The following is a 27,831-nucleotide window of genomic DNA, read 5'->3' on the forward strand; positions in this document are numbered from 1 at the left end:
TTCATAAATACAAAATTTTATTGACACATCATTAGTTGAGAACGGCAATGCTTTTCAATATACTACAACAACATTTAGGACACATCAAGTTATTCAAATATGTAGCTACTGGCTTACCACAGCTAAACTATACAGTGCAGTTTTAATAAAAGATATACCAGAAAGATATGGTTCACAAACAAAACCCCTTTAGTACAGCATATTTGATGGGAGTAAGCTCACCTATTAGAAAAGAGTATATTTTAACAAACTTATCTCCCAAATTTGTTCAGACAAATACATATATATTCTATAAGACCGGAAATGTCCTAAAATGATTTAAAAAAGAATTTGTCTAGGACAGCAGCAATGCCTTTTATATCTTTTTTATAGGTTTCAAATATATCTCTGCTTTTACAGAACCTGATTGCTAGCAAATTTATCTCAGGAAACTAATTGTGCAAGTTGACAATTCATCCTTCAAAAACTGCACAAAGTGCAGTGCCTTAGCACACACTTACACAAATGACCTAGCATAAAAATAATAAATAATAAAGAACTGTTAGAAATACAATTTGCACGTTCAGTTCAATCTACTCCACCTGGCTGCTATACAATCCATTCATTTCAATGATGCCTGCATGGAACCATACATGCAGGCTCGACTGAAATGAATAGTGTGTGTATAGCACTAGTAGTTGGCAGATTGCATTCTCAGGCCTCAGGCCTATGCATACTTACCTGGCAGTAAGACTCACTGTGTTCAGTAGCGGGTCTTACTTCTGGGCAATCATAGATAGGATTGTGCTGTCAGTCATTTTAAAATGCTACAGTAAACATTTTCTTTTGGATTTTTAAGAGGGAAACAATGCTTCTTAAGAAAGCTTTATACATGTAAGTCTAAATTTTAAAAATGACCTCCCAAAAAAGCTAGCAAAGCACCTTATACTAGAAGAGATTCTGTTTATATCAAGGACTATTACAACATTTATGTTCAGAGTAAGTGAAGTATGCATTTAATTTAATACATCCTAATTTGGGGAGTGCTGTATTTCCCAGCCAAATGTACAATATTTATAGCACTGGGAAAGAGGAGTGAAAAACCACTTGTGGGAAGGGCAATACCTAACCAGTTATAGCTGAATACTACCCAGGTCTGCATATTTACAAATTAGTGTGTAGCTCTGACTCTGAATCAAAAGTGCAACAAGGAACTGCCACATGATTGTAGTGCAGAGTAGTACAGGTGCTTTTTTCCTCCCTTCTCCGCTCATCACTTGCACACTGGGTGAAGCAGCAGGTCAGCAACAACGGACATGAGGTCTTGGAGGAGGCAGTTCTGGTGGGATTTCTGGCTCTGGTTGTAAGGACAGGATACTGTTCGACAATTCATTCCTTATTATATCCAAAGGCATCTTAAAATGGCGGAAATCATGTTGTAAGTGATATCCTTTATAGAATTTTACAGAATTTAATGCAGTCACATGACATAGCTTAGACATCACCTAACCTAAGTCACATAGCCTAAATTCAGATCTTGGTAAAATGTTCAGTGTTAATTACTTTAATATGTCAAAGAATACCCATAAAGTGTCATCATTCATATTTAACACACATTAGCATTGCTATAATGCTAAATGAAGTATCAGGCTTTGCTTTAACAAACTATCACTAGTGATGGAACTTAAACACATTCTACTATCTCCGAATTGTGCCTGCTATGTTTCTGTGAGCTCATATTCAAATAGCATGAATTTCTTGTCTTTTATTCCTACCTCACAGCAACCCCCCCCAATAACATTAGAAAAAAACCTACACAACCTCCTTCCCTCATTGAAGCAAGGAGAATTCCTGTAGCTACTACAGTAATAATACTCCTTTAAATGGAAACTGCTAAGGACCATAATTTTAAAAGCAATGAAGAATATTCTGCTGAAAAAACTGGATTGAATAAACAGTCCAAAAGGTGCACTCTAGTAACTGAAGAATCTGTAAAAAAAAAAACCTTTAACACAGTTTAGTCAACATTTTAAGTCCCATTAGCATGCAGTACAGATATTTTACCTTTTTTAGGATGTCATCAACCAGTTTCAGAAATATTTCATCCACATTAAAATTATCCTTGGCACTAGCTTCACAAAACCGCATCCCAGTTATCTGCTGTGCAAACTGTTGGGAAAAATTAAGAAATCAAGACTTTTTGGTCTGGCTCAAGGTAATTTAATTTGATCAGAATTATATTTAATTCTATAAACATTTTAATGATCCAGTCTATTTACCTGTATGTTAGAATGAAATTAAGCAACAGTTGACTATAAACAGAAATTCAGAAATGTAAAGTATGTTTGGAATCAAGTCAAATTTTCTGGCTTGGATTCTGTGATAAATTAACCTAAGAAAGTTCATGGAAGGAAAGTTTCCCATCCCTGCCTCCTTGCTGCAATTCCCCAAAAGCCTCTCCAGAGGGCGAGGAGGGATGGTGGCGCTCCTGAACAACAGGGAATGGGGTGGGGTAACATGGATGGGATTTTTTCCTTCCATGAAGTAAAGTTAACTTATCTTAGGATCCAAGCCATAGGCTTGACTTGTTTTACTGTTCTTGAGTTTGGAGCTCTTAACATTTTTTCTCAAATAAGGAACTCCTCTGAAAGAGGACATCAATCTTTTGTGCATTAGTTAAATTTGGCAGTTGTTGTAGAACAGAAAATGATAAATATCCCACACACACAAATTGTAAAACACTGGGAAAGTTGATATCACTAGCTCTGTGTATTTCATATACCATTAGTAACCTGCTTAGTCTTACTGTTAGGCCTCCCACATTTCAAGTTTGTATGGAGATGCTATCTGTTATGACCCGCTATCTCCATGTGGTGGCCCCCCTGATTTGGGCAATGAACAGTGGTCCTATTTCAAACCACTGAAATCATGCAAATAGCAATGGCAGTTTATTATCAATATTGAAATCATGTGATCCCAGCTGTATTTTTATGGAAAACAACCTCTGATGGTCTTGTGAAAGGCTGAATGGCAAGGCTTTAAGTACAAACAGGTTTTGGATGGATTTTCACAGAAATGGTAGACTATTACCTGGTTTTAATTAAAGAAACTTTTAAAGTAAATTAATTAGATGATGGTAAAGAACGTTCCAAGGCATAAAAAGTTAGCCAAAATTAAAATTAATGTCAAAATACATGTAATGTTAAGTTTATGTGCCCTTCACACTTCCACAGAAGCAATTCCTTCCTCTCATTGATGCATGTTTAGTTTCACTTTCACCTACTTTTTCTCCCTGTTGCCGACTAATCTCTCTGTCCACTTCACAGTCTAACTTATTTCCAACCAATAGTAGCTCTGCATCTTCTGAGGCATACTGGGGAAAGGAACAACACAAGAGCACAGAATGGTATGTTTCACTGGCTTAGGCTTTTAGATTTTAAATTTCATACTGATAAAAATGAAGCTATTTAGTCAATTCATTCATAACAGTTGTTATTGAACTGAATGATTATCTTATTCATTTTTCCTTTAAAGCTCACTCTACCAGTACAATTTAGTAACTGTTCTTGTTCATTTGCATATTATTGGTCTGTGCATGATCTTGTAACAAATATTGCTGCATTGCTACAAGATAATGTTAGAAATAAAATCCTTTTCTTATTACTGTGTATCCACAATGATTTACGTGCTTCTAGCTTCTCTGAAGACAGCAATTTCAACTCAAAAATTAGTAGAAGGCTGGCAATTTAACAATTATTATTACTATTATTATTCATCATAAGGTCTCAGGGTGGGTTACTGCAATTAAAAATAGGATATTAAAAGCAGCTGAAAACAAGTAATAGTCACAAGGATAGGGTGGGACCTATATATATATATATATATTTCAAGTGTCAAAGGCCAGTGTGAAGATGTGTGTATTGTATATAGTAAATACACAGCTGAGGCAAATGTTTTTGTTTTAGTTCTCATATGCTGCCAATGCACTCTTATTTTATTTATTTATTTATTTATTATTTGATTTATATCCTGCCCTTCCTCCCAGCAGGAGCCCAGGGCGGCAAACAGAAGCGCTAAAAACACATCAAAACATCATAAAAACAGACCCTAAAATACACCAAAACAACTTTAAAAACATTTTTTTAAAAAAAGCTTTTAAAACATCTTTAAAAAAGGGTTAAAAAACATATTGTTAAAAAATATTAAAAAACAATTCCAACACAGACGCAGACTTTTGTTCAAGAGCCAATCTCCATACTGCTAACATTTTCATCTTTATGCTACCATTTGCTCTAAAGTGCAGAAAAACATAGAGGGTTTTCTTTAAAAATATACAACTGTCTAGCCAGATCCTGCATCCATGTGAATTTTGGCAATTCACAACGTGTATGTTTGTGGTGATGCAATGCATAAGAGACCACATAGCTGGCTCACAACAGCTATTACCTAATACTCAAGAGTCTAAAACAGTGGTTCCCAACCTTTATGAGCAAGGGACACCCTTTATAAGCTCAAAACATTTTGTGACCCCCTCCCCACGCTAATTGTAATTTCAGCCTCTGTTAACTGAAAAAATGGTACATGACAAAATCACATTGCCAAATATCCCTTTCCCTAAAAAGCTCCCTGCAGACAGGGAGGTGTTGCTTCCTTTTCTTAATGCAAAGGTCCAATGAAATTGGCATCCGCCTCCCCCCCCATAGTCTGAAGATGTACAGTCCTGTCTCCCAACACCAGCGGGTGACATTGTTGAACTAAGATCCAGGTTCAAATCCCCACCCAGCCATGAAGCCCACCTTGGGCCGGACACAGTCTCTCAGCCTGACCTATCTCACAGGGTCGGTGTAAGGAGAAAAAGGAAAGGGGGGGAACCATGTGCACTACATTGAGCAACTTGAAGGAAAGGTGGGATATGAATAATAAATAAATAAATTTTAGCTGCAGCATGTGGACCCCAGCCTCAGCCAATCTGCCAAGCTTTCTAACAACAAGCAGCAGCAGCAGCAGCAATGTGGTAGTGGTGGGGATGCTAGACTGTGAAGACAAAAGGGTGGTCAGGGTAGGGTAGGGGGTTAGTGCTTTTAGGCCTTGGGATGATCATCAGAACTGATGACTTGGTTAGTGTGTACTTGGGGAATGAGAGTGGAGCTGAAGACAGATCAGTGCACACACACACCTGCAGCTCCTGCAAGCATCTGCAGGTGTGCATGCATTTGGGCATGTGGGAGGGAGAACGTCCTGAACTGCTGCAGCATCTTGGAGAGAGATTGGGGGGATGGGGTGGAGTGTAGGTGGAAGAAAGATGGGCACTGGCACATACACTTAGCCTCAGAGATGGGGGGCGAGCAAGTCCATGACACCTTGGCTCCCTCTGGGCCAAAGGTGAGGTCTGGGTGGCCTTGCAAACAAGAATAATTTTTAAAAGGAGATAGGCAGTGAATCATGAGCCCAGGCAGGCGGGCAGGCAGGCAGGCAGGCAGGCAGGCAGGCAGGCAGGCAGGCAGGCAGGCAGGCAGGCAGGCAGGCAGGCAGGCAGGCAGGCAGGCAGGCAGGCAGGCAGGCAGGCAGGCAGGCAGGCAGGCGGAGAGCAGCCTTTCCTTGCAGCCTTGCTTCTTTTTGCTTCACGAAAAGCAAAAAGAACTCCTCTTGTTCTGGGTAAGGGTGCCATGAGCAGCCGCAGTGAGAGGAGACGGGAGTCGATGATAGTCATTCCCTCTTCTTCCTCGTAGCTCCACCCTCAGCCTCCTTTGGCATCGGCCATGTGTTTAATAGGCAGATGCCTGGCCTCGGAGCACCTGAAAGACGCTCTGGCACTTCAGCAAAAGTCCTCCCCTCTCATTTGGAGCAAGGGGGAGGTGTCGTCTGCAGCAGCAGTGGGGAGCAGACAATGTCCAGGGAGTGAACCTTTTAAAAATAATTAATAAATAATTCATTTCTTTACTGTTTGTGGCCCCCTCTGGATTACCGTCAGGTTGGGAACCACTGGTGTAGAAGATGCCATAGTGGCCATATCTCTACTAGAATGAATGCTATAGAGTATGATTCCACAATACAATTTGATTTTATTAAGTATCACAATCACTATTGTTTATTTTGAGAATGTGAAGCTTACCTTATCAATCATTTTCATCCATTTTGGCAAATCATCAAATGTCTCCTTCTTTGTGATATCATATACCAATATAATCCCCTTGGCACTTCTGTAATAAGCTGAGGTAATGCTGTTGAATCTTTCCTGACCTGCTGTGTCCCTGAGAAGCAGCAGCAAATATTGGTACAATAATTCTATAATTTCACAAAGCACTGTAAATTCCCACATCACAAATTTCCACTGCAAGAAAGTCAGTATGTTAAATCTGTATCTTATTCTACTGAATAGGTAAGAACTATCACCAGTTTTATGTGGTGTTTGTCTGGGGAAAGTGGATGAACTCACAGGGAAGAAAAGCAGTTTTTGGTAGGACATGCATAAGGTTATGCACTTCCCTTTTTACTACATATACTTTTAGCAAGTATATTCAACTGTAGGAGCAAAATAACTCAAGCATGCAGTAGCCCTGTTCGCATTTCACAGTAAACCATCGTTAATGCAACAAGCAACAGCAATAAACCACGATCCCTAGGCTTAGCATTACATCCAAAGAGGGGATCCATGTTTGTTTTGCTCAAACCACGACCCACAGTTTGGACATAATGCTAAGCCAGGTATTGTGGTTTGTTGCTGTTGCTTGTGCTAGGGAAGGTGCCACCTGTGGGTTCATGATAAACCATTAACTATGGCTTATGACGCATGAATGCAGACTAAGTAATGATCTTATGAATCCTGTGATCACTGGGACAGAGGCAAGTCATTTACCGTTTCTCTCTTAAAATCTAGACCCTAATGCACATGGATATCTATCATCTACTTCAAGGCTGCTCATAAATGTATGCTAATACTAAGTTTACAAGAAAAGACCCCTAGTATCCTACTGCTATATTTAATGTGAACCTGGCAGACAAGTCATATATAACTGAATATTTTCAACAATGTGAGCCTAAAACATTATAGTTATGCAAACATCTTGGTGTGTTAAAAAGATTAAACAATAAAGGGATACAAGCCAAGTAAAACTCTGTTTTAGTAGTGATAATGGGGGCAACTTATGTCATCTGAGGGAGAGAGAGAAAGGGTGGTTCCAACGTGACATCACTTCCATGTCCCCTTCCCTGTGATGGTGTGAGATAGTGAAGCAACCAGACCAGCTCTGAAAGATGCCTTGAATAAATGTTTCACGTTCCACTGCATTCAAGTCATATACCTCAGTTCCAAACACATTTCTTCATAATTAAGTTTCAGTGGGTTCAATATGGCTTCCAAATAAATATGCTTAGGATCATGGAGTCAGGGGTTTCATGGTGACCCCTTGTTAGAAGCAGGTATGATTGTCATGGTTTTAGAATTCAAACACTGCTCAAGATTTTTGAAATGCTTTAGTTACTATTATTAAGGATGAATTTCTAAAAGTTTGTTTATGTATAACAGACTGTATAGGGAAGAGGAAATTTTGATTATCAACAACATGTACAGAAAACAATAACTGGCTTTCTGTTCACCATACTGTTTTAAGTTTGCAAAAACCAGAAAAGACTCCATAGCCCTTTCTCTCAGCAGTGCTACAATGATAACTCTACTATGTTGACACTAGTCTCGTTTGCTCATCATATTAAGACAAACCACCATTTAACATCAATGTGCCAGCTCCTAGCAGAGATTTCAGCTGCTTCACTCCTTCCCAGTTGTTCTACTGATTAATTTGGCTTAGCATGTTTTCTGAAACTAGACTCACGTCCACAGTAGCTCCTGAAGTTGCTTAAACAAATGCAATTACACTGATTTTGATCTAACAAGAAATAAATTTTTCATCTTCTTCCCGATTGTCAGTATTAATGGAACAATGATGAATTTGCCCTCTACACATTAAATTAAAAAAACCAATAGACACCATAACTTTGTGAGATTCTCTGCCTCTGAGTATTAGGTGCAACTTTGAAATCAGTGCCTACGATGTCTTAAGTACACACACAGTTGTATGGAGTATTAGTTCTTCACATGAAAAGCATAATCTAAATGCTTTAAAGAGCCAATCTTGTTAGCTTCAGAAAAAAATACACTGCACAGTTCTCCCTGTATGGTATCAATTCAAGACATAATTGGGAGGACTGTATACTGAATTTCTATTCCCTGCATATGAAGAATTAAGAGTACTACTTTTTGGTGTACCAGTCTTCTAGGGAAAACGTTAGTTTTCCATAATCCCCTTTGGGCATTATGAAGTGGAACAGCCATGGGAAGACTTTATCATGTATGCTTGACTCTTTGGAGTTCTAAGAGCGCTTGATGATCACAAACTGACAAACTGCATCAGGCAAAAGCAAATGCTGTTCTTTCTTAGTAAAATCATATCTTTAACAGATATTTAAAGATTTTCTTCATGGGTCAACATTTCCATTTCTGTTACGCTGGGAAGCAGAGCATGACTGGAATGAACTGACACAGTGTGATGCAGCTCTGACTACTTAGGACTCAGATGGAATGTGAAGCAATTAACATTGTGAGGATAAATTTAAATATAAGAATGCTGCTGTGTTGTAAAAACTGTTCTGTTTGTAAATAATCAGAATAAGGAGAAAAAACTGGCAGTTTACTTCTAACTGAAGCCTAGATGATACAACATACAGGTGTTCTCAGCTGATAGTCTGCCAAGAAACAGTGAGGCTGGTACAATTATTAAAGAGGTGATGATATCTTGTAAGGTTTTCTGTTACGACAAATGGCAGTAGAACTCAGCTTTTATATGTGTCATTAAAATACAAAAGGTCAAGCTGTGATAGTATCCTTTAGAAGATATTCCTTTTGAACACAATGGTTCAATGAGATGCAGAACTTTCATGGAGCACCTTGCAATTGGTCCTGACTGAAGAGAGTGAGGCACACAGCACTGTTTTTGAGAGACTGGAGAGAGATGGCTATTGATAGACTGACAAAAAGACCCAGAGGAGGCTGAAAGCAAGCCTGAAGAGAATCTGATGCTGAGCAGCAACTGCCGCCAGAGGGAACAGCCAGAAACCAAAGTTGGCCAATAGCTGGGAGATCACTGAAGCAGCAGGCAGGGTTGGGGCCAGGGGACAGCCAGGTCCCCTCCTTAGGGTGGGAGGGTAGTGCTCCTGCTCTGCCATCTATGGCAGCAGCAGCTCCTGACCCTGCCACAGGTTGCAGACAGAGAGCTCCCAGGAACCTTCCTTCCAATATAGTCAGTGCACGCCACTCATGCCCCACCTACCTCTATCACTCCTGTAAATGACATGCATACTGGCTAGGAAAGGCTATGTGCCACTGCAGCTTTAGAAATGCCACAATTTCTTTATTTCCTCTAGGGCAGTCACCTTTCCAAAAAGGCCAAACAAAACAATGCTTTAGACACTTCTTAAGAAGAGTCCTGCTGGATCAGGCCAAGGGCCCATCTAGTCCAGTGCTCTGTTCATACACTGGCCAACCAAATGCCCATGGGAAGCCCACAAGCAGAACCTGAATGCAACAGTGCTTTCCCCACCTGACATTTCCAGCAATTGGTTCTCAGAGTATTTGGCCTCCAAGAGTAGAGGTAAAACATAGCTGTTGGGGTTGGTAGTAACCGACAGCCTTACCCTTCACATCTGTGGTGGGGTGCAAAGTGCTGAAGGCTGTGGCAGTCCCTTTACCCTCATGTAAAATAGAGCCTCTTAGGGCCAAACTAGACAATTCATTAAATACATTCACACACTTAAAGCATCTGTTTAAGCATCTTGGTTATAAAAGCGTCTTAAAGCAGAGGGGGAGGAGAGGGAAATAAGGATTGCAACAGGCAGGGATGAGGTTTAACCCTTCCCTCTCACGCACAACATGGTCTTGACAAAAATGCCATCCACAAAGCTGCTACTCCCCACCAGGAGGGAATCTGTATCAATGGCAGCTTCCCTCCTGCAGCAAATAGCAGATTCATGGAGGTTATTTTGTTGGGATTACAGCAGGAAGGAAAGAGCTAAACTGCCCCCCCAAACACATACAGTAAGGGCCCGCTTACCAACGCTTCGCATTCTGGCATTCCGCTAATGCGGCGGCGGGAAATTCCCCATTTTAAAGCCGTTTTTGCGATTTTGCATCATTTTTGTGCGACGCTCCCCATTATAATCAATGGGGTTCCGCTTTACGGCAATTTCTGCTTTACGGTGGGGGCCTGGTCCCTAACCCACTGTATAAGTGGGGCCCTACTGTACACCACAGTTCTAGTTCTGATCTCCCCCATCACAGCAGCTATTTAAACCACCAAAAATGAATTTTTAAAAATACATTCACAGATTTAATGTTTTGTCTAGGTGGGTCCTTAGGCTATTTGTAAAGTTTCATGGGCACTTAGCTTGTATTGCATGCAAGTATCACTTGAGCCTCCAAATAGAGCAAACCCCTAAAGTGAGTACTTATTTATAATACACTGCCAAGTTCTTTCCAAATTTAAACATGCTGAATAGTAAAACTTTTCTAGTCCACATTCCAATAAGAAACATGGAAAGCAGGGGGCTGTTGTATTCATCTGAGTCTATTCCTCAGCTCTAACAAGGTGACAAAGGAAGTCAACCCTTAAATTCAGTTCCTAGGTACGGAGATTATTCATTCTGAATGTAGAAAAACAAGTTTGCATCCAATGGCATCCTTCATGTTGATGAAAGGCTGTTTGATCTAGTGGAGGTTTCCATCAGAAGGTGGCAGTATGCCCATTTCCCCTACCCCTTGCAGACCCCCAATTTGCTTTAGCATGGGAGATTGTGCACTGGGCAGGAGGAAAAATTGGCAATGATCCCCGTTTCACTGAGAGAAGCCTTCACTAGATCAAAGAGCCTTTTATCAGTGTGAAGAACACCATTAGATATAACCCCATGTCATTTAATATCCTGTCTGGGATTCAAAATACTCCATGCACATACATAAAGCACTTCTGTGCACATACGGCAATGGTGCCCTTCCTCCCGGTTTCCAACTGCATCGTTCATATGTAGCGAGCCCAATTCTTCCAACTTTCAAGAGCAACTTTTCAGGGGTCAACTATTTTAATTTTAGACTGAACTTTGGAAATATTTTTTTCTATCACTCTAATCTTTCACATATATTTCACAATTTCTCTAAATAAACAAAAAAGAATCTTTAATGAACTCCACTTGAGCACTTCAAATGAGAAACAAAAACATGCAAAAACATGCACACAGGATGTCAAAATGGAAAACACCATTCCAATTGGAAATATCAGATTATCTTGATGTATACTTAGCAGAGAACATATGACTCCTAGATGTACTCTGAAGGAGTTAAGTGGGAAATGAACGTTGCACCAAACGCTTTTCAGAAGACTGAAGTATGTAGGCATGCTTAAAATGTAAATAAAATCACTTGGAATGTACACTTGAACTCTAGACTTTATGGCATCAGTATTTTGTGATGAGCAGAAGATAACAGGAAAATTCACTATATGCTTTAGATATCTAGCAATAGATATTTAGGGCAACTTCAAATGTGACATTTTCCTACATGGACAGTACATGCAACAAAACAAACCTGTGTACAATTCACAGAGTACATGTACTTTCTACAACATTTCCTACACAAGCCCCATTTGTGTACGAAAACTTCAACTTTGAATTGCCCTTTATACTTAAACACTGAGGGTTTCCCAAATGGTATCGAGAAAAATACAAATTTGTTTTTTCAAGTGATGCCTGATTAGATACTCCAAAGTGGAATAGCTTGGAAAATGTTCAAGATGTAGAATTGCCAGGTTTGTTTTTGTAGCAACCAGAATGTAAGCAGAAGCTTTTGCCAAATTGGCAGCAGGGATTCCTTCACAGCTTCTGCATAATCCCAACAGCTGAAGGAAGTTCTTAGAAAAGCTATGCAATACTAACAAATAATTTAAAACAGGTCAATGACTCTAAATTTCCTTTTTACAGAGAGAAGATGAAGAGATTACTATACTGATAAATATTTGTATATTTAAATATAGTTTTAAAAAATAAAATGAATTGAACTGATGTCTGTTGCATTTACATAGTAACTAATAATATTAATTTTAATTGTCCATAGTGTAGTTTATAGGAATTTTATATCTCAAAGGGATGTCAAAAGTCATTTAGCCCAACCTCCTGTGGATGCAGGAAATCCACTGCTACAACACCCCAGAAAGGTGGCCATCCAGACTCTGCTTAAGAACTCTAATGAAAGAGAGTCCACCACCTTCAAACGCAGTTTGTTCCACTGTCAAACAGCTTGTACTGTCAAGAAGTACTTCCTAATGGTTAGACAAATTCTCTTTCATCTCATTTAAACTAATTGGTCCTACCCCCTGGAGCAACAGAAAACAATATTGTCCATGATCTATGTGAGAGCCCTCAAATATTTATTTATTTATTATTATTTGATTTATATCCCGCCCTTCCTCCCAGCAAGAGCCCAGGGCGGCAAACAGAAATGCTAAAAACACTTTAAAACATCATAAGAAGACCTCAAAATACATTAAAACAAAACAACGCCAAAAACATTTTAAAAAAAGCTTTAAAAACATATACATATATTTTTTAAAGGAGGGATCAAAAACATATTATTAAAGAAAACATATTAAAAGCAATTCTAACACAGACACAGACCGGGAGAGGTCTCAACTTAAAAGGCCTGTTGAAAGAGGAAAGTCTTCAAAAGGTGCCGAAAAGATAGCAGATGGTGCCTCCCTAATATTTAAGGGGAGGGAATTCCACAGGGTAGGTGCCGCCACACTAAAGGCCCGTTTCCTATATTGTGCAGAACGAACCTCCTGATAAGATGGTATCTGCAGGAGGTGCTCACCTGCAGAGCACAGTGATCGACTGGGTATATAATGGGTAAGACGGTCTTTCAGGTATCCTGGTCCCGAGCTGTATAGGGCTTTGGACACCAAAACTAGAACCTTGAACTTGGCCTGGCAGCAAATGGGCAGCCAGTGCAATTCTTTCAGCAGAAGGGTGACATGTTGGCAATACCCTACCTCAGTGAGCAGTCCTGCTGCTGCATTTTGCACCAGCTACAGCTTCCGGACCCACCTCAAGGGCAGCCCCACATACAGCGCATTACAGTAATCCAGCCTGGAGGTTACCAGTGCGTGGACAACAGTGGTCAGGCTATCCCAGTCCAGAAATGGCCGCAGCTGTCTTATCAGCCAAATATATGAAGATGGCTATCATGTCACTTAACAGCCTCTTCTCTGGGCTAAACATATCCAACTCCTTCAATCTTTTCTCATAGGACTTGAACTCTAGAATTATCAAAAAAACTTACAATATAGTTCTGTAGGTGTGAGCCCTCCACCCACAAGAGTTTTCCCATTTATTCCACTGGAGGCAAAAGACCTAAACATGTATTTTCGACATATGTCAATTTGCTTCCTCCACCGAAATGAATGGGGCAAACCTTGTGTGCAACAACTTTGCGTGCACAATTCGTGACTGGGGAATAGCACCTTCAATAAACATTCACTATGGAGTGCTATCCACTTGAAGAAGCACCAACTTTTAAATATCCTGTTATTAAAAAAATGTCGTTCCTATTAGGGGCGTATTTGCCGCCGCCATTATTATAGGGAGGACTCGTGAAGGTGCGCGATAATCAATTAGGAGCCACGTGAGATCGTTCATCCAATAGGGAAGGGTGTTGGAGCAGCGTATAAAAGGCTGCTTCTTCTTTCCCGCTCTCGCCTGTTTCGCCTCGCTGCACCCACCCTCCCTCCCTTGTCAGTATGGGCTTTGCTGGTCGCCAGAATAAAGGGGCCGAGTAGGAATTTTTGGGGGGGGATCCTGATTTCAGAATCCCTTTGGTTTTGCCTACTCCATGCTGCTTGGGTCTAATTCAATTGGCTTTTCGGTTGGGTTGGGTTGCGTCTGCTTTGGCTGGCATAGAATTCGGGCAGGTGAGGTATATGGGGATTATATTTAGGCGGTTAAGGCATCCTGAAAAAGGGGCACTCCCCAGGGAACCATCAGGGCTTCATGCCTGATGGGGATCTGGGTAGTGTCCTTGTGGGACTGGCTTGCACATCATGGTGAACGCCTGTACGGTGGGGCCATGGTGTGGAGGTTGGAACCATGCACCTGGCTCCAAGAGCAAGGAGGGAGGAGTCCACCCACATCCTTGACTCTGGAGTTATGCAATTATGAGAATTGATGCCTTTAGAAGGTGGGAGTGTAGTCCCACATAGTTAGGTTTTGCCTCACCTGCCCGAAGCAATTATATTTGAATAATTGGCTGTCTTGCTTTGGATTTAGTATGTTATATTTAATAAATATAACATTATTCCAATATTGTGTCACGAGTCTTCCTTGTGTGGTGGCAATGTCTATTTGTGGAGAATAAGCAATTTCAGGCCCAATTGGCTTCTGTTTGGTATCCAGTTTCATGTGATGAACACACATTGAAATGAAAAGGTTGACTCTACTTAGGACAGAATTTCAGATGCCTTTTCAAATGTTAAAATGTTTTGTGAACATTGGGTCTGTGGGTGGTAACAGTAATTATTATTTTTACACTCAAAAACACTGGCACATTGAAAATCTACATTACCTTATATCAGCTTCAGTAGGCCCTGGCTAACCATCATGCTGGCTCAAGTACCAACTCTGGCCATAGGATTCCAGATGGGGACACAGATGAGGAATGAAGTCATGCCAGTAACTTTCAAGTATTAGGTAACAGATGATACGAAAGATGCAACAGCAATTAACTCAGATGGAAGCAAGACAAATACATGGTGCGACAAACAGAGTTGATGGTGACCTGCCAAGAGGAGTTAGTACACTGAATTCACTGCATCTATGCAAGAGTTAAATATTACCAGATTATTCCGGTGGTGTAATTTGAACAGCCACTGAAGCTTATTTTTCCCTTATAGGTTATTAGCAAATCTAGCCAGTTATCTCTAATGCATGAAGTATTAACATCACACTGGGGTACAGCCATTAGATTTCTTACAGGATTAGGATTGTTAAACATAGGTGGTTTATTTTCTCACACAGCAATTTGCACCACACTGCTATGTATACTTTTATGGTATAATATGCTCTAACAAGGTTATACACTGGCTAAATAATACAGAAACTACTTCTGAACAATTATCACACCTCATTCCTTAGACCTTGAAGCAATAAATAATCTTATTTTAATATGGGTATTACTTATTAGTATCACTAACCATCTATAGAGCAAGCTTAATTTTTCTTAGGTGTCCAGCAGGTCAAATATTTAAGCATCCAAGTGGCCAAATGGCAGGGACTTTCCCAACCCTAATCATCCTAAGCCTTTAAGGTTACATGCCGATTTTAAGATTATACAATGATGTGATGTGCCAAAAGATAACAATTTGCTAAATGAGAAGCTAATAAAAAGTTTAGGAATTTGCTCATTGAAAAAGATACTAGATTCTAGAATGGCTGTAGAAATGTAGATTGGTACTCGGGACTCTGATTGCCTATAGGTATGTCCCTACTACTTGTCTGTTAGAAAATCAGTTTATCTGTACCAAGAGTCAAAGACAACCAAACAGCTACCTTTAAAAAAGCAAAAACACTTCTCGATGGTTGTCCTACTAGAAAAGCATGATGAAATCATTAAAATAAACTTTACTGAGCTTATATAAGCTGCTTTAAATAATAAACAAATAAATTTTCAGAGTGTATCACTTGATTCCACCCCATAATCATCACCTTATAAATTTGTTACCTATTGGTATAGCTGTGTGAGGGAAAGGAAAAGCAGCAGCAGCAGCAGCAGCAGCAGAAATGTTAAAGCTAAATCAGCTTATAACTGTTAATCATATTAGACAAGCATATTAAAACCATGTTAGAACATAAAACTTTAAAAAATTCAGCAGAATGTTTTACTTACCAGATTTGTAATCTAATTTTCTTTCCTCTTAGCTCTACCGTTTTGATTTTAAAATCAACACCTAGTTATAGGTAAACAAAAAAGATGGAATAAGCAGCAAAGGCAACACAGGTATGATTTAGTTTAATTTAGTACCTGTTCATATATAAATAACATGAATAGGGGGGATTTGCCCCACCTTGGGCTACCATAAAGGGGCAAGAGGAAAACAAAGGGAAGATAGGTCTTATAGGACTCCACATGGACTATTTAGCACACTACCACCGAAAACATTTTCAGTAAGGGCAAAGGTTTGGGTTTTTATGATTTATTCAATTCAAACTAGTTGACTCCTCCCACTTCATCTGTTTTCTAGGAGCCATCAGAAGTTCTTTTTTTTATATATAAAAGGACTCCCATCATTTACGGCATCTTATAGCTCCATTTGCTTCAGTTTTGCTATGTGAAGTGGAGGAAAAGGTCAATCTAGAGAAGCTAAACTTGCCTGAACCCTGTTTAAGGGAACTTTTAACACATTTTAGTGTGCCCATAAGTTGTATGTTTTCCAATAATTATTAGACACTTTTGTTTGATTGTGGCCAATAACTATCTGTAAACATCTTCAGATGGCTGCACAACAGGTTTCTATGGAATATATCTTCCTTAAGGTACATATACTGGTGCTTCCATTATATATAGCAAATATTTCCCAAGTATTGTAAAATAGCACCACAGAATATTGAAATGTTAACCCATTTAGGAATGTTAAAAGCATTCTGATTTTGAGATTGCAGCACAAATGAATAAGATAACCTGTTAGCCATTCACGCAAACAAAATATAGTCTTGTTTTTATACGACTATTCAAGAATATAACCAGATGACAGAAAATAAGATAACTAAATGACAATGTAAAAATATAGTACAGTAGGGCCCCACTCATATGGCAGGTTATGTTCTGGACCCCCGCTGTAAAGTGAAAACCGCTGTAAAGCAGAACTCATTGAATAGAATGACGTGCGACGCCCGAAAACCGCCGTAAAAGCGGAACAAGCGCCGTATGAGTGGGGCTTTAGTCTAATTGCATCTAATTGAGGCAGCTGTATTAGCTATTTGCTGTAAAGCGAATCGCCGTAAAGCAAGGCCCTATTGTATAAACATAGACAATACCTTCCAAGCTATATAAAATAAGGCACAGACATACCACACATACTTTCTTGTCTATGAAACATATTTTTTCAAAGATACTCAACATACAATGATGTCTCTTTGCTTGCGTAATATAAATTTGTTTGCACAATAGGACACCTAGTTTCTCCTCTTCCCCCTGCAAGAATAAACAGCAGGTCCCCTTCCTGGCCCCCACCCACATTTTAGGAGAAAGTCCACGTGGAAAAAGTATGAATGAGGTAGGAATTCCTTCTCTGTGTTTGTGGAGTACTTTGGTGGTGAGAAAAAGCTCAAGCAAGTCAGTCAGGAGGTAAGAAATCTCTGATTATTTGGAAGGCTTGACAAAATAATGTTGTATTTCATAAAGCAGGATCTATAGCTGTAACACTGAAGAAGCAGAAGGAGAAATACTTATTTAGATGGGCTAATGGTCGAATGCACAATGGCCTTGTTTGTACATCATGGTAAGCGAAACTACAGCTTACTGGGACCGCACAAACATGCTGGTTCCGATGAGCTCACATCTGTTTTGCTCCTTCACAGTACTTGCTTAGCATGTCATCATTATCATTATCATTATCATCATCATCATTATTTAAATTTATATCCTGCCCTTCCTCCCAGAAGGAGCCCAGGGTGGTAAACCAAAACACTAAAACGTCTTAATAACAAAAGACTTTAAAACATATTAAAACAAAACTTCTTTTAAAAAAAAATATTTTAAAACACCTGAAAAAGCAATTCCAAAAGAGATGCAGACTGGGATATGGTCTCTACTTAAAAGGCTTGTTGAAAGACAAAGGTCTTCAGTAGGCACCGAAAAGATAACAGAGATGGCGCCTGTCTAATACAGCATTTAAGGGGAGGGAATTCCAAAGGGCACGTGCCACTGCACTAAAGATCTGCTTCCTATGTTGTGCAGAATGGGCCTCCTGATAAGATGGTATCCGCAGGAGACCTTCACCTGCAGAGTGCAGTGATCAACTGAGTATATAAGGGTAAGATTATTCTTCATGTATCCTGGTACCAAGCTGCACAGAGCTTGGTACAACAAAACCAGAACCTTGTACTTGGCCTGGTAACCAGGGCTGTGGAGTCGGTACGCCAAACCTTCGACTCCGACTCCTCTATTTTTCTACTGTCCAACTCAGACTCCACCCAAAATTGCTTCCAACTCCACAGCCCTGGAAAGGGCTGTAAATGTCTTTTTAAATTGGAAACTCTCATAGGAGCATTTTTATCACTGCCTGAATATGCACTGATCTTGGCATCACAGCATTTGTCTTCATCTGGGTCCTGTGTCATGCACTGACACACAAAATGTTTTCCATCTTGAGTTATGGTGAAATGCTCAACTACAGCTGACTTCATGGGAAGCTTCTTTGACATTTTGAATTTATATTTTAAAAAATTTGTCAATCAAAATTTATTTTGAAGCCGGAGTCGGTACATTTCTACTGACTCTGACTCCACCCAAAATTGCTTCCGACTCCGACTCCACGACTCCAACTCCACAGCCTTGCTGGTAACCAGTGCAATTCTTTAAACAGCAGGGTAACATGTTGGCGATACCCTGCCTCAGTGAGCAGTTGTGCTGCTGCATTTTGCACCAGCTGCAGCTTCCAGACCAGCCACACATAGACAGCATTACAGTAATCCTGCCTCGAGGTTACCAATGCATGGACAACTGTGGTCAGGCTATCCAGGTCCAGAAACAGCAGCAGCTGTCCTATCAGCCACAGCTGATAAAAGGCACTCCTAGCCACTTGAGGTCATCTGGGCCTCCAGAGATAAATATGGATCCAGGAGCACCCTCAGACTACAAACCTGCTCTTTCAGAGGGAGTATGACCCCATCTAAAGCAGGCAATTACCAACTATCCAAAATCCAGGATTGTAGTTAAACTCTCTCGGCCTTAGACAATCTGTAGCCAGGAACAAACATTGGCTACAGATCTCAGGTTCAGACACCATGCTAATCCAAATCCTGGCATAGCCGCACTGCTCTGAACTAAAAAGACTGGGGAAGAGCAAAGCAAGCACAAACTCCTTTCCTGTAGCCAGCATGTTTAGCCATTTGTGCTTTGTCATAGTTTGGCTAAGTGTTACATGCAAACATGGCTTAGTAAATCTTACAAACATTATAGAAGATATGTTAACATACATTGTGTGTTACTTTAGTCTACTCTGGCAGTGGCTTTCTAATGTCTCAGGCATATGTTACCCAGACCTGTTACCAAAGATCCTTTTAAATCACAAATGTGAACCAGAGGCCCAGGGGCTAGTCTGCAAACAAAACAAAACAAAAACTTGCCAATTAGGAGCCTTTTATTTCCATGCTGGCTATAGAAAAAAGCAAAGATCTATCAAGCAGAATGACAGAGGAGGAGTGGAGTGATCCATCTCCCTCTGCCAGGGCTCTCACCTGCATGCAATTCCTGGTGGCTCAAGCAAGGTGAATAGAAGCCTGCATTTATGACTGCTGTAGTTAAGAGCTAAATTTGAAGTCTGAAGCATTTTGATACAGGTGTCAATTTCCAAGCATCTGTTTATCACAGTCTAACCAAAGCATAACATTTTGTGTCTGTGCAATCCTTATATTAGAACACTGCATTCATCTTTGTTTTTCTTTTCTAGGTCTTCAAATTTAGCATCTTAATTTATCAAATTCAAGTGTAAAATAAAAGGGATTATCTATACACCTATGGCTGATATAATTTCCCCAATATATAACATTAGAAAAATAATCTCACTGTTTTCTTAATTTGTCATAGGTATGTATTGCCATGAGAACAACACTTAAGCCAAATACAAGAAACGGTCCCACCAGACATCTTCAAACTATCTATGTAATGGATAACAGGATATATTTAGATTAAATTTTCATGTCTTGACTAGTAAAATGTTTTGGAAGAGTGACAACTGAATTCTGGCAAGCCCAATAGGAGGTATATAGGTACGATTCAATGTTTTCTTTCCATTGGAAGATGACTTTTTGCAGTCATGTCTTGATCACAGGCCAAGCATAGATTTTTTTTTACTAGTAATTGGCCAATTTATGCTTAGTCTTAAAATAAAAAACAAAACAAAAGGAGGACTTCAGACTAAAATTGGCCTATGGCTGAATATGGGTTGCATAATCCAAGAGACCAGGAAGGTTTCGTCTTTGGATGTCTGCAAAATCAACATCTAATAATAGGAAATATATCTTTAGAAAGCCTTCTTGGTGATCCTGTTCTCCAAGTAGCAAACAGAAGAGTAAGCCATCTTCAATTCATGGATCTTATATCTAGCAAAGTACACATTAAACTGTTGAATATGGTACATAATGCAAATGAGCATGCATATGCACCATCCTGATTAGGAAGGCTGCAGCCTTTTTAGCAAGCCTTACTGCAGGGATTGGGAACCTCAGGCCCAGGGGATAAATGTGACCCTCCAGGCCTCTCAATCTGGCCCATGGAACTCTCCCAGCCATGCCCCATCACCAGTCCCACTCCAGGCTCTCCTCAACTGCTTTTGCTGGACTAGAATGGATTCCTGAACTATGATAATGTCTCTTACTTGCCTGGATAGCAAGATTATTACTTATTTTATTTAAGAAATGTTACAAACCACTTCATAAAAAAATTAAGCAGTGTACATAAAAGAGTAAAAATAAATAAATAAATACAGTAAAATAAGCATCAATGATATACATATACATTAAAATCCCTTTATTTCTAAATAACTGATCTGTGTCCGATAGGCTTGCTGAAATGGGGCAGGGAGAGAACCTCTGACTTCTGCATGGCTAGACAAAGCAACAGTTGTGTCACTGGCCCCTCTATTAACACATGAAATCCGAAGTAGCCTCAAAAAACAAAGTTTACCCACAATACCACTAATTAAAACTGACCTCATGATTGATCAATTTATACTTCAGGCTGTCACCAAATTAGGATTGCAACCTTAATTGACTTCCAGCCCCAATATTGCTTCCCATTTCAAAGCTGTTGTTCATCATATATGGGCATTTCAGTTGTGAAAATAACTTCAAAATGTAACTGCTGAAGTCAGATCTATGTATTACTGAGTAGCAATTTTATTTTCGAATCTAGATTTGAAAATTAAAGTTCTTTAAAATTGAGAACTTTGCTAAAAATATTTCATTAATATAATTCATTAATAAAAGTAAGTGTTCCCAGTTACGCAACTGGGAACAGGGGGGACAGGGAGAGAAAAACAGGGACAGACTTGGTCCAGGAATTTTTCTTTTCAACTGGATACAATTTTCTTATTAATTTATTGTCCTAAGTGGTTGTCCTATGTTGCAGTGACCTGTATAATAACAATTATGTTTACAAGCAAGGCTGCAATCCAATACACACTTACCTGGGAGTAAGTCCCACTGAATCCATTGGAGCTAGATTCTGAGTAAACATGGACTGGATTGCAGCCTAAGTGTCCCACAAAGATATGTCACTATCAAAGGGTTCAAAGACTTCAGTATTTTTAAAACATACTAAGATGAAATCCACCATATAAAGGTGACCTCAGTGTAACAACAGGCTTAGAACTACTTTCTACAGCCTGAAAGAAAAAAAATCTACAAGCCTTTATAACTTCCTTTCTTGTATTTAACACAACTGAAACACACTCACAATCTCAAATATAATATAGAGCAAAAGTTTATATTCCACAGTCAGAAATGAAATTTCAGTTTTAAATGAGGTCATAAACGCCTGCTTGTTTTGCTTCTTCTGAAACCATTCCAGCTGTTTACAACTTGACACCTGATCTCTACTCTCATTACCAAATGAACACTCATTTAACTCCACCCATTACTTCATTTTTCATTTTATTAGAAGATCTCACAGATGAATCCATTCTGAATAAAGAGCTTTCCAGTTCCTTTCCACAGTGCAAATATACCCAAATCACTTTAAGCAAGGTGCCTCTAATTATTGACTGCTTGCTTATTCAGAAACAATTGCATGTTTATTTTTGGCATCACACATTCTCAAAATTCACCACTTATCTTCCTACACAACCTAGATTCTAACATTTATCAGCCTTTCTAGCCTTTATCAGAAACATTTGTCATGAGTCAGTGTGGTGCTGGTCAAGTGCTGGTTTTTTAATTGGTAATTTTCCTAGTTAAAACTATTACTGGACAGTCTTGTTAGGTGGAGGCACTCTTCTGTATATACTTTTTATATTGACTTTTTGTTTCAGATAATGTTTGGCTAGCTTTTTTTGTGAGCCAATAGCTGTTTTTTCTTGATTATTCTGCTGATTTTATTTCATTTTTAATTGTAGCTTTAGTTTGTATAAGCCATTTTGAATGTTTTGGAAAGGTGATGACTCAGAAATGTTGCAAAATGAAGATGTAGTAGTACTTGTCGTTGTCCCTGCTTTTAAATGTTTTGTACTTCCATAATTTCTCTCATTGTGGAAATTATTTGCCTTATCTAGTCATATGGCACAATTGTGAAGCATATTATCTAAACTGATTATAAATGTTTTCTAAACTATCTACATGGAATGGCTGCTGGAAAGAATGCCTACACTGGTGTTTCCCACAATACACATCTATGTACGTGCATCTGAGATGTACAGAAACATGGTTTATATCTGAAACTTCTGGCCAACTGCAATGCATAATAGCTTGTTTCGTATGACCCAGCAAACAGCTGTAGAGAAAATATGAGTTTGACGGCTCTGCTTTAGAATTTGGGGAACGTCTTTCACATTTTTATTCTAAGAAACATCAGTTATTCACAGGAGAGACTAGGAATTTAAAATAAAACAACAGCCCAAACCAGAAGTCCCATGACCTCTTCTGTGATGATCAGTCACCATGTATTGACTTCTGCAATTCTTGCTTCCAGTTTCTAAAATTATCACACATATTGTGACAAGTTACTATTTTAAGTAACCAAGACTGCAATCCTGCATTCACTAACCTAGGAATAAGTCCCACTGAACCAAATGGGGCTTACTTACGAGTTAACACATATAGATTATAAGTAATTAATTATTACAAAATAGTCTTATTTCAATTTAAATTAAATTTTCTTTACGTTACAAACAAATCCCATATTAAATAGAAAGAGTATTCCTTTGGATGACAGATTGATAAAAAAAGAACCACAAAGGAATTTTAAAATCAGTGTCATATGTAACAGGCAAGATTCAATTAATGTAATATGCACAAAACAGTATCTAACAGTTAAAGTCTTTCTGCCCCTTGTACGTTGGCATTTGCTTTGTTTGGACATGCGGAAGCTAGAACATGAATTTAAAACTCAGCTTACACCTATTAAAAATGAAACATTATACATTAGCCTGCCATAAGATTAGTAGTACACCAGCAGTTCTTTAGAACACTGGATGCTGGACAGCCCTATAAATCAGGGGTGAGGAACCTGTGGCCCTCCAGCTGTTGTTGGACTACAAATCCCTTCATCCCTGACCACTGGCCATGCTGGCGGGGAATGATGGAAGTTGGAGTCCAACAAAAGCTGGAGTTTTTCATACACACAATGAATAGCCTTACTGATCAAGAATATTTAACTGCTATGATATTGCAGGACTGTAGGCCAACTAACCAAAATAAAGGGTGCACATGGATTTAAGTGGCACTGCAAAATATTCAATGAAGATTGTACCAGACATCTTAACAGCCAAGAAACTACTTTTAAGTACTAGCTGCAGTATCTTCAAAATAATTACATATCCAACTCTTGCTTACTAGATATTTTCGGTTGAATTCAACTAAATCCTAACTCAGAGTAGAGCCACTGAAATTAATGAACCTGATGCCCATTAACTTCAATAGGTCTGCTCTGAGGAGGACTAACACTGAATACCACCCTTCATGTTGCACAAGGGGAACAGCTTGTAGTAGAACATGTGTTTTGCATGCAGAAACCTCCAAGTTTAATACCTGGAATCTCCAGATAGGACTGGGAATATCCCATGTCTGAAACCCTGGAGAGCCACTGCCAATCAACAGTGAACTAGAGGAGAGAGGAGAAACAGTCTGACTTGGTATAAGGCCGCTTCCTATGGTGCACAGACAATTTCTAGAACTTTGGGAAACACCCCTCTTCATAAAAATGAATCCAAAGCCTTCATTCTGGCTACTACAAAATCTTACAGTGAAGCCATAAGATACAATTAAAAGCAATCTGCAAAAATGTATTTAGAGTGCTTCTCACTTTCTTTCCGCCTGCTATCTCAGAGTACAGGTTTCAAGCTGATTTCCAGGGAGCCCTAGTGCTCCATTGAAGGTTATCAGGAGTTTCTCAAAAAGATCTGTAACGGTAGATAAACTGTGCCTACCACTGTTTCTAACTCTCCTAACAGTGTGCAGACATATATTGGGTGGGTTTTGGGGCATACATTCAGTTCAAAATGGTGATCTGAGACCCACAGACCTGGCACACAGCCTGCATAAATTGAGTGCATGCCCTAGATCACTCACAATGCAGTATTAGACATATACTCAGGGGTTCCTCTGATATGGCAAAGTTTTCCTGAAAGTAAAAAGTCTTTCAGAATTAATCATAGTTCTTCCCTCGCCATGGAGAATATATAGGCTACAATCCTAAATACACTTATCAGGGAATAAGTCTCACTGAACACAGTAGAACTTAAATATGCATGTGAATGCACTGTTAGAATCCCTACTTTCTTTTAAGAAGTTGCGGATAATTCAAAAATATCTCAAGATCCACATGTTTCTTAGAAGTTCAGAAGATACATGCTCCCTTGTTCAAAGAGTGCTGCCAGTACATTGCCTCATCACCACTGTTTGCATGTGAAGATATTATCTAGCACTTTAAAATCACCTTAGTAGTTTGTAGTCTTTCATTGAATATGTAGGTTTTTCATTTGAATATGTGGAAAACTCAACATTTGATGTACTGCATGAGATGCCTAGATATATTTTTAAAGAAGAAATTATGGCTGTAGAGGTCATTTTAAGGTTAAAAACTCTTTGGAATAACTATAGTAATAACCTGGTCAGTCCTTCATCCAAGTCTAGGACTTTCAGTTAACCTAAAACATGACTGATAGTCTGCATGAAAACTAGACTGTGAACAGATCAACTAGACTACTACTACAGAGGTTTTCATTCAGGCACCAGCCTTGTGAAACAGTAAAATTGCATAAAGCGGTCCCTAGGAACAAGCTGAACTAGTTAGCTGCAGGGTTGTTTACACTCTAATAGTCATGTAGTTACCAATGAAGAAGACCATCTTACGATTTCTACATATATTCGGTAAGATGCGGGAGAGATGAAGGACCTGGCTTGGATTGCTACCCATCAGCATTGTACAATCAGAGTTATTTTCATCTCACAGGAAGATGAAGAGTTTTCTCTACCACAGGAAGATAAAGAGTTTTCCTGGGTCAGGGACAAAGACTCTCATATCAGCTCACAAAAAGTCATGCCACTGGGGAAAACAGATAAGCATTTTCCAACAACCAAGGGTACTCCAAGCACTTTCCAAACTGAGAAGTCTACACCTTTGTCACCACTGGCACTTAAATTTTAATCTGATGAGGAAATACTTCTCCCTCACGCACTCATTTGTAGTCCTTATCACTTCAGGATTTTAGCAGATAAATCTAGCCCTATATTCCAACAAAAGAGGTACAGACTGTGCCCAGTGTGCGCGTGTCTGCACATGCACACTCCAGCGTTTTGTCATCCTACTAAAAGGCAAGAAAATAATATTTCCTTCCCATCCTGAGGGCAAGGGAGAGAACATTGTATCGCTAAAGGACAAAAGTTTACCTGAACAAAGCAAAGTAGCATCGCACTTCCCAGCCGAACCTTGAAACGGAGGTGCTTACAATCTCGGAAGAAACTGGGATTTCACAACAGTCACTGACCGCAAAGTTATAGATGCACTTTGGACGTTTAAGAGACGGCTTTGCAACCAACAGGAGAGGAAATGGTGGGTTAAGGAACCACAGAGAGTCCCAACCGCGAATCCAAGTTCTGGGTAGCCTCCACTCGATCAACCCTATTAAATCCCTAATAACTGCCCACCTGTCAACTAACCACTCAGTCTAGTGCCGAAAGGGTCCCACACCACCCATCCTACAGCCCAAGAATCCTTCTCTTACCCACCCATCCTGGGCCACCTCGACTGGCTTCATCGTACCTACGGTGGACTTGCAGGCCTCGCAAAAGGTGTCGTCTGTGAAACGCTCCATCAGGCTGGTCTTGCCGACGCCCCGCGAGCCGATGATGATCACCTGCAGCTTGAAATCGGCAGGGCGCGGCGGCTGTTTCCTGCGGCGGGCCTGAGGGCCCGAGAGCGCGGGGGAGACCCCGGCGGAGCCCAGTCCCCCGCCGCCAAGTCCCGGCCCCCGCCGCTGCAGCCCAGAGCCCGGCTCCATCCACTCATGCGGCTCGCGCGCCCCACTATCCGCCACCTCGATCAGCGCCCAGCCTAGGCCCGGCTGCCCTCCCCCGCTTCCACTACGTCTTGTCCCGGCCTGAGAAGGGTAAGCGGGGCTCCAGTCAGTGTAAGCGGCCACCCGGATGACGAGTAAGAGGCTGTGAGCCAGAGACGCCCTGAGTCTGATGGCGAGAAGCAGCGCCCTCTATGGGACAGGAGGACTTGGCGCAGTCACCTTGAGGTGAAAAGGCGGGAGGACGGCTGTGGAGCGCCCCCGGCGGTCGAAGAAAACCCTCTGACCATACATCCCGATCGCGAGTTATCACAACAACGAAGAGTCGTCGCCAGCCTGTTACATCAGGCATTTCTTAGTGCGTGGGAAGGAACGGAGAATCCTATTTTGAAAAAAAGAAAAATATATCCCACAACATGCCTGCTACCTCTCTTTCTTTTTTTGACTACAACTTTCCCTCTCTGGAATGTGTAAAATAAGGTTGGCTGGCTCTACGTATAGTTTGGATGTTGTGAAAGGGCAGCAAATTGTTAGTTTGTCTTTACAGGGAAGGGAAAGGTAAGTGTGGGATTTTCCGTTTTAGAGCCAAAATAACTTGACCAGCCTTGGATATTGTGCAATTTGACTTGCGGTGGGCGCGTGCGCCATTTGCTGCTCCGTCCCAGGCATCATAGGACGCTTCCAGACGGCGCTATTTTCCGGTAGGATTCAAATCACATACCAGCAAATTCAGGTTGCGCACAATTATAGTTGATTAGGAGGTCTTGTGAATCAAACCCGCTTCTCCAAAAGATCAGGTTTTTTTTTTCCACCTAACCTCACTACAAACAAATCAGAATGAATGCTCAACAACTTTGAAGCACCCTTAATGTTTTGGGCAGGACCTGTGTGTACTGTTTTAACAGTTCTGCAGAAAAATAAATTTAGTACTTCTCACACCTAAACAACAAGTTACCCAAATTCCTTGTTCAAGTTCTAGGCAATTATAAAAGCTAAGAAGGGTGGGATAAAAAGGTCCTGGCCAACTTGACATGTCATCCCAGGAGTGCAAGATGAACAAGTTAAGTAGTGGAGTCTCCTATCATCTTTGGTTAAAGATTGGGGTGGCTGGGGAGAGAAGAGGTAGAAACTAAATAAATGTGTGGTTGTAATCTGCCTCTCCTCTTAAGGTTGATAACTGTTCAACTATCCACTGTAACTGTAAGAGAAGGTCCCTACGCAGATGTTAGCTGGCGGTACATTTTATTGATAAAAGCTTCACCTTATGTTTTCTGCATAGGAAGCTTTTGTTGAATGTACATGAGCAGGCTGCTGG

General features: G+C 40.1%; 1 protein-coding gene and 1 long non-coding RNA gene across 2 annotated transcripts in view; one reads left to right on the forward strand and one right to left on the reverse strand.

Moving 5' to 3' along the window:
* RAB12 (RAB12, member RAS oncogene family) lies at positions 1–26,667 on the reverse strand. The gene is made up of 6 exons (XM_061595664.1): positions 26,264–26,667; positions 15,953–16,013; positions 6,092–6,230; positions 3,263–3,352; positions 2,044–2,148; positions 1–1,394 (listed from the first exon to the last, which is right to left on the reverse strand). The coding sequence occupies exons 1-6, from the start codon at positions 26,499–26,501 to the stop codon at positions 1,281–1,283; spliced, it is 747 nt and encodes a 248-aa protein (XP_061451648.1). The 5' UTR covers positions 26,502–26,667; the 3' UTR covers positions 1–1,280.
* Positions 26,322–27,831, forward strand: part of LOC133369911 (uncharacterized) — a 35,060-nt gene continuing 33,550 nt past the window's right edge. The window contains exon 1 of the long non-coding RNA XR_009759016.1: positions 26,322–27,217. This is a non-coding gene — a long non-coding RNA (uncharacterized LOC133369911). The remainder of the gene's footprint in view (positions 27,218–27,831) is intronic.

The sequence above is a fragment of the Rhineura floridana genome, chromosome 1 (genome assembly GCF_030035675.1).
Source record: "Rhineura floridana isolate rRhiFlo1 chromosome 1, rRhiFlo1.hap2, whole genome shotgun sequence".
Lineage (NCBI taxonomy): Eukaryota > Metazoa > Chordata > Lepidosauria > Squamata > Rhineuridae > Rhineura > Rhineura floridana.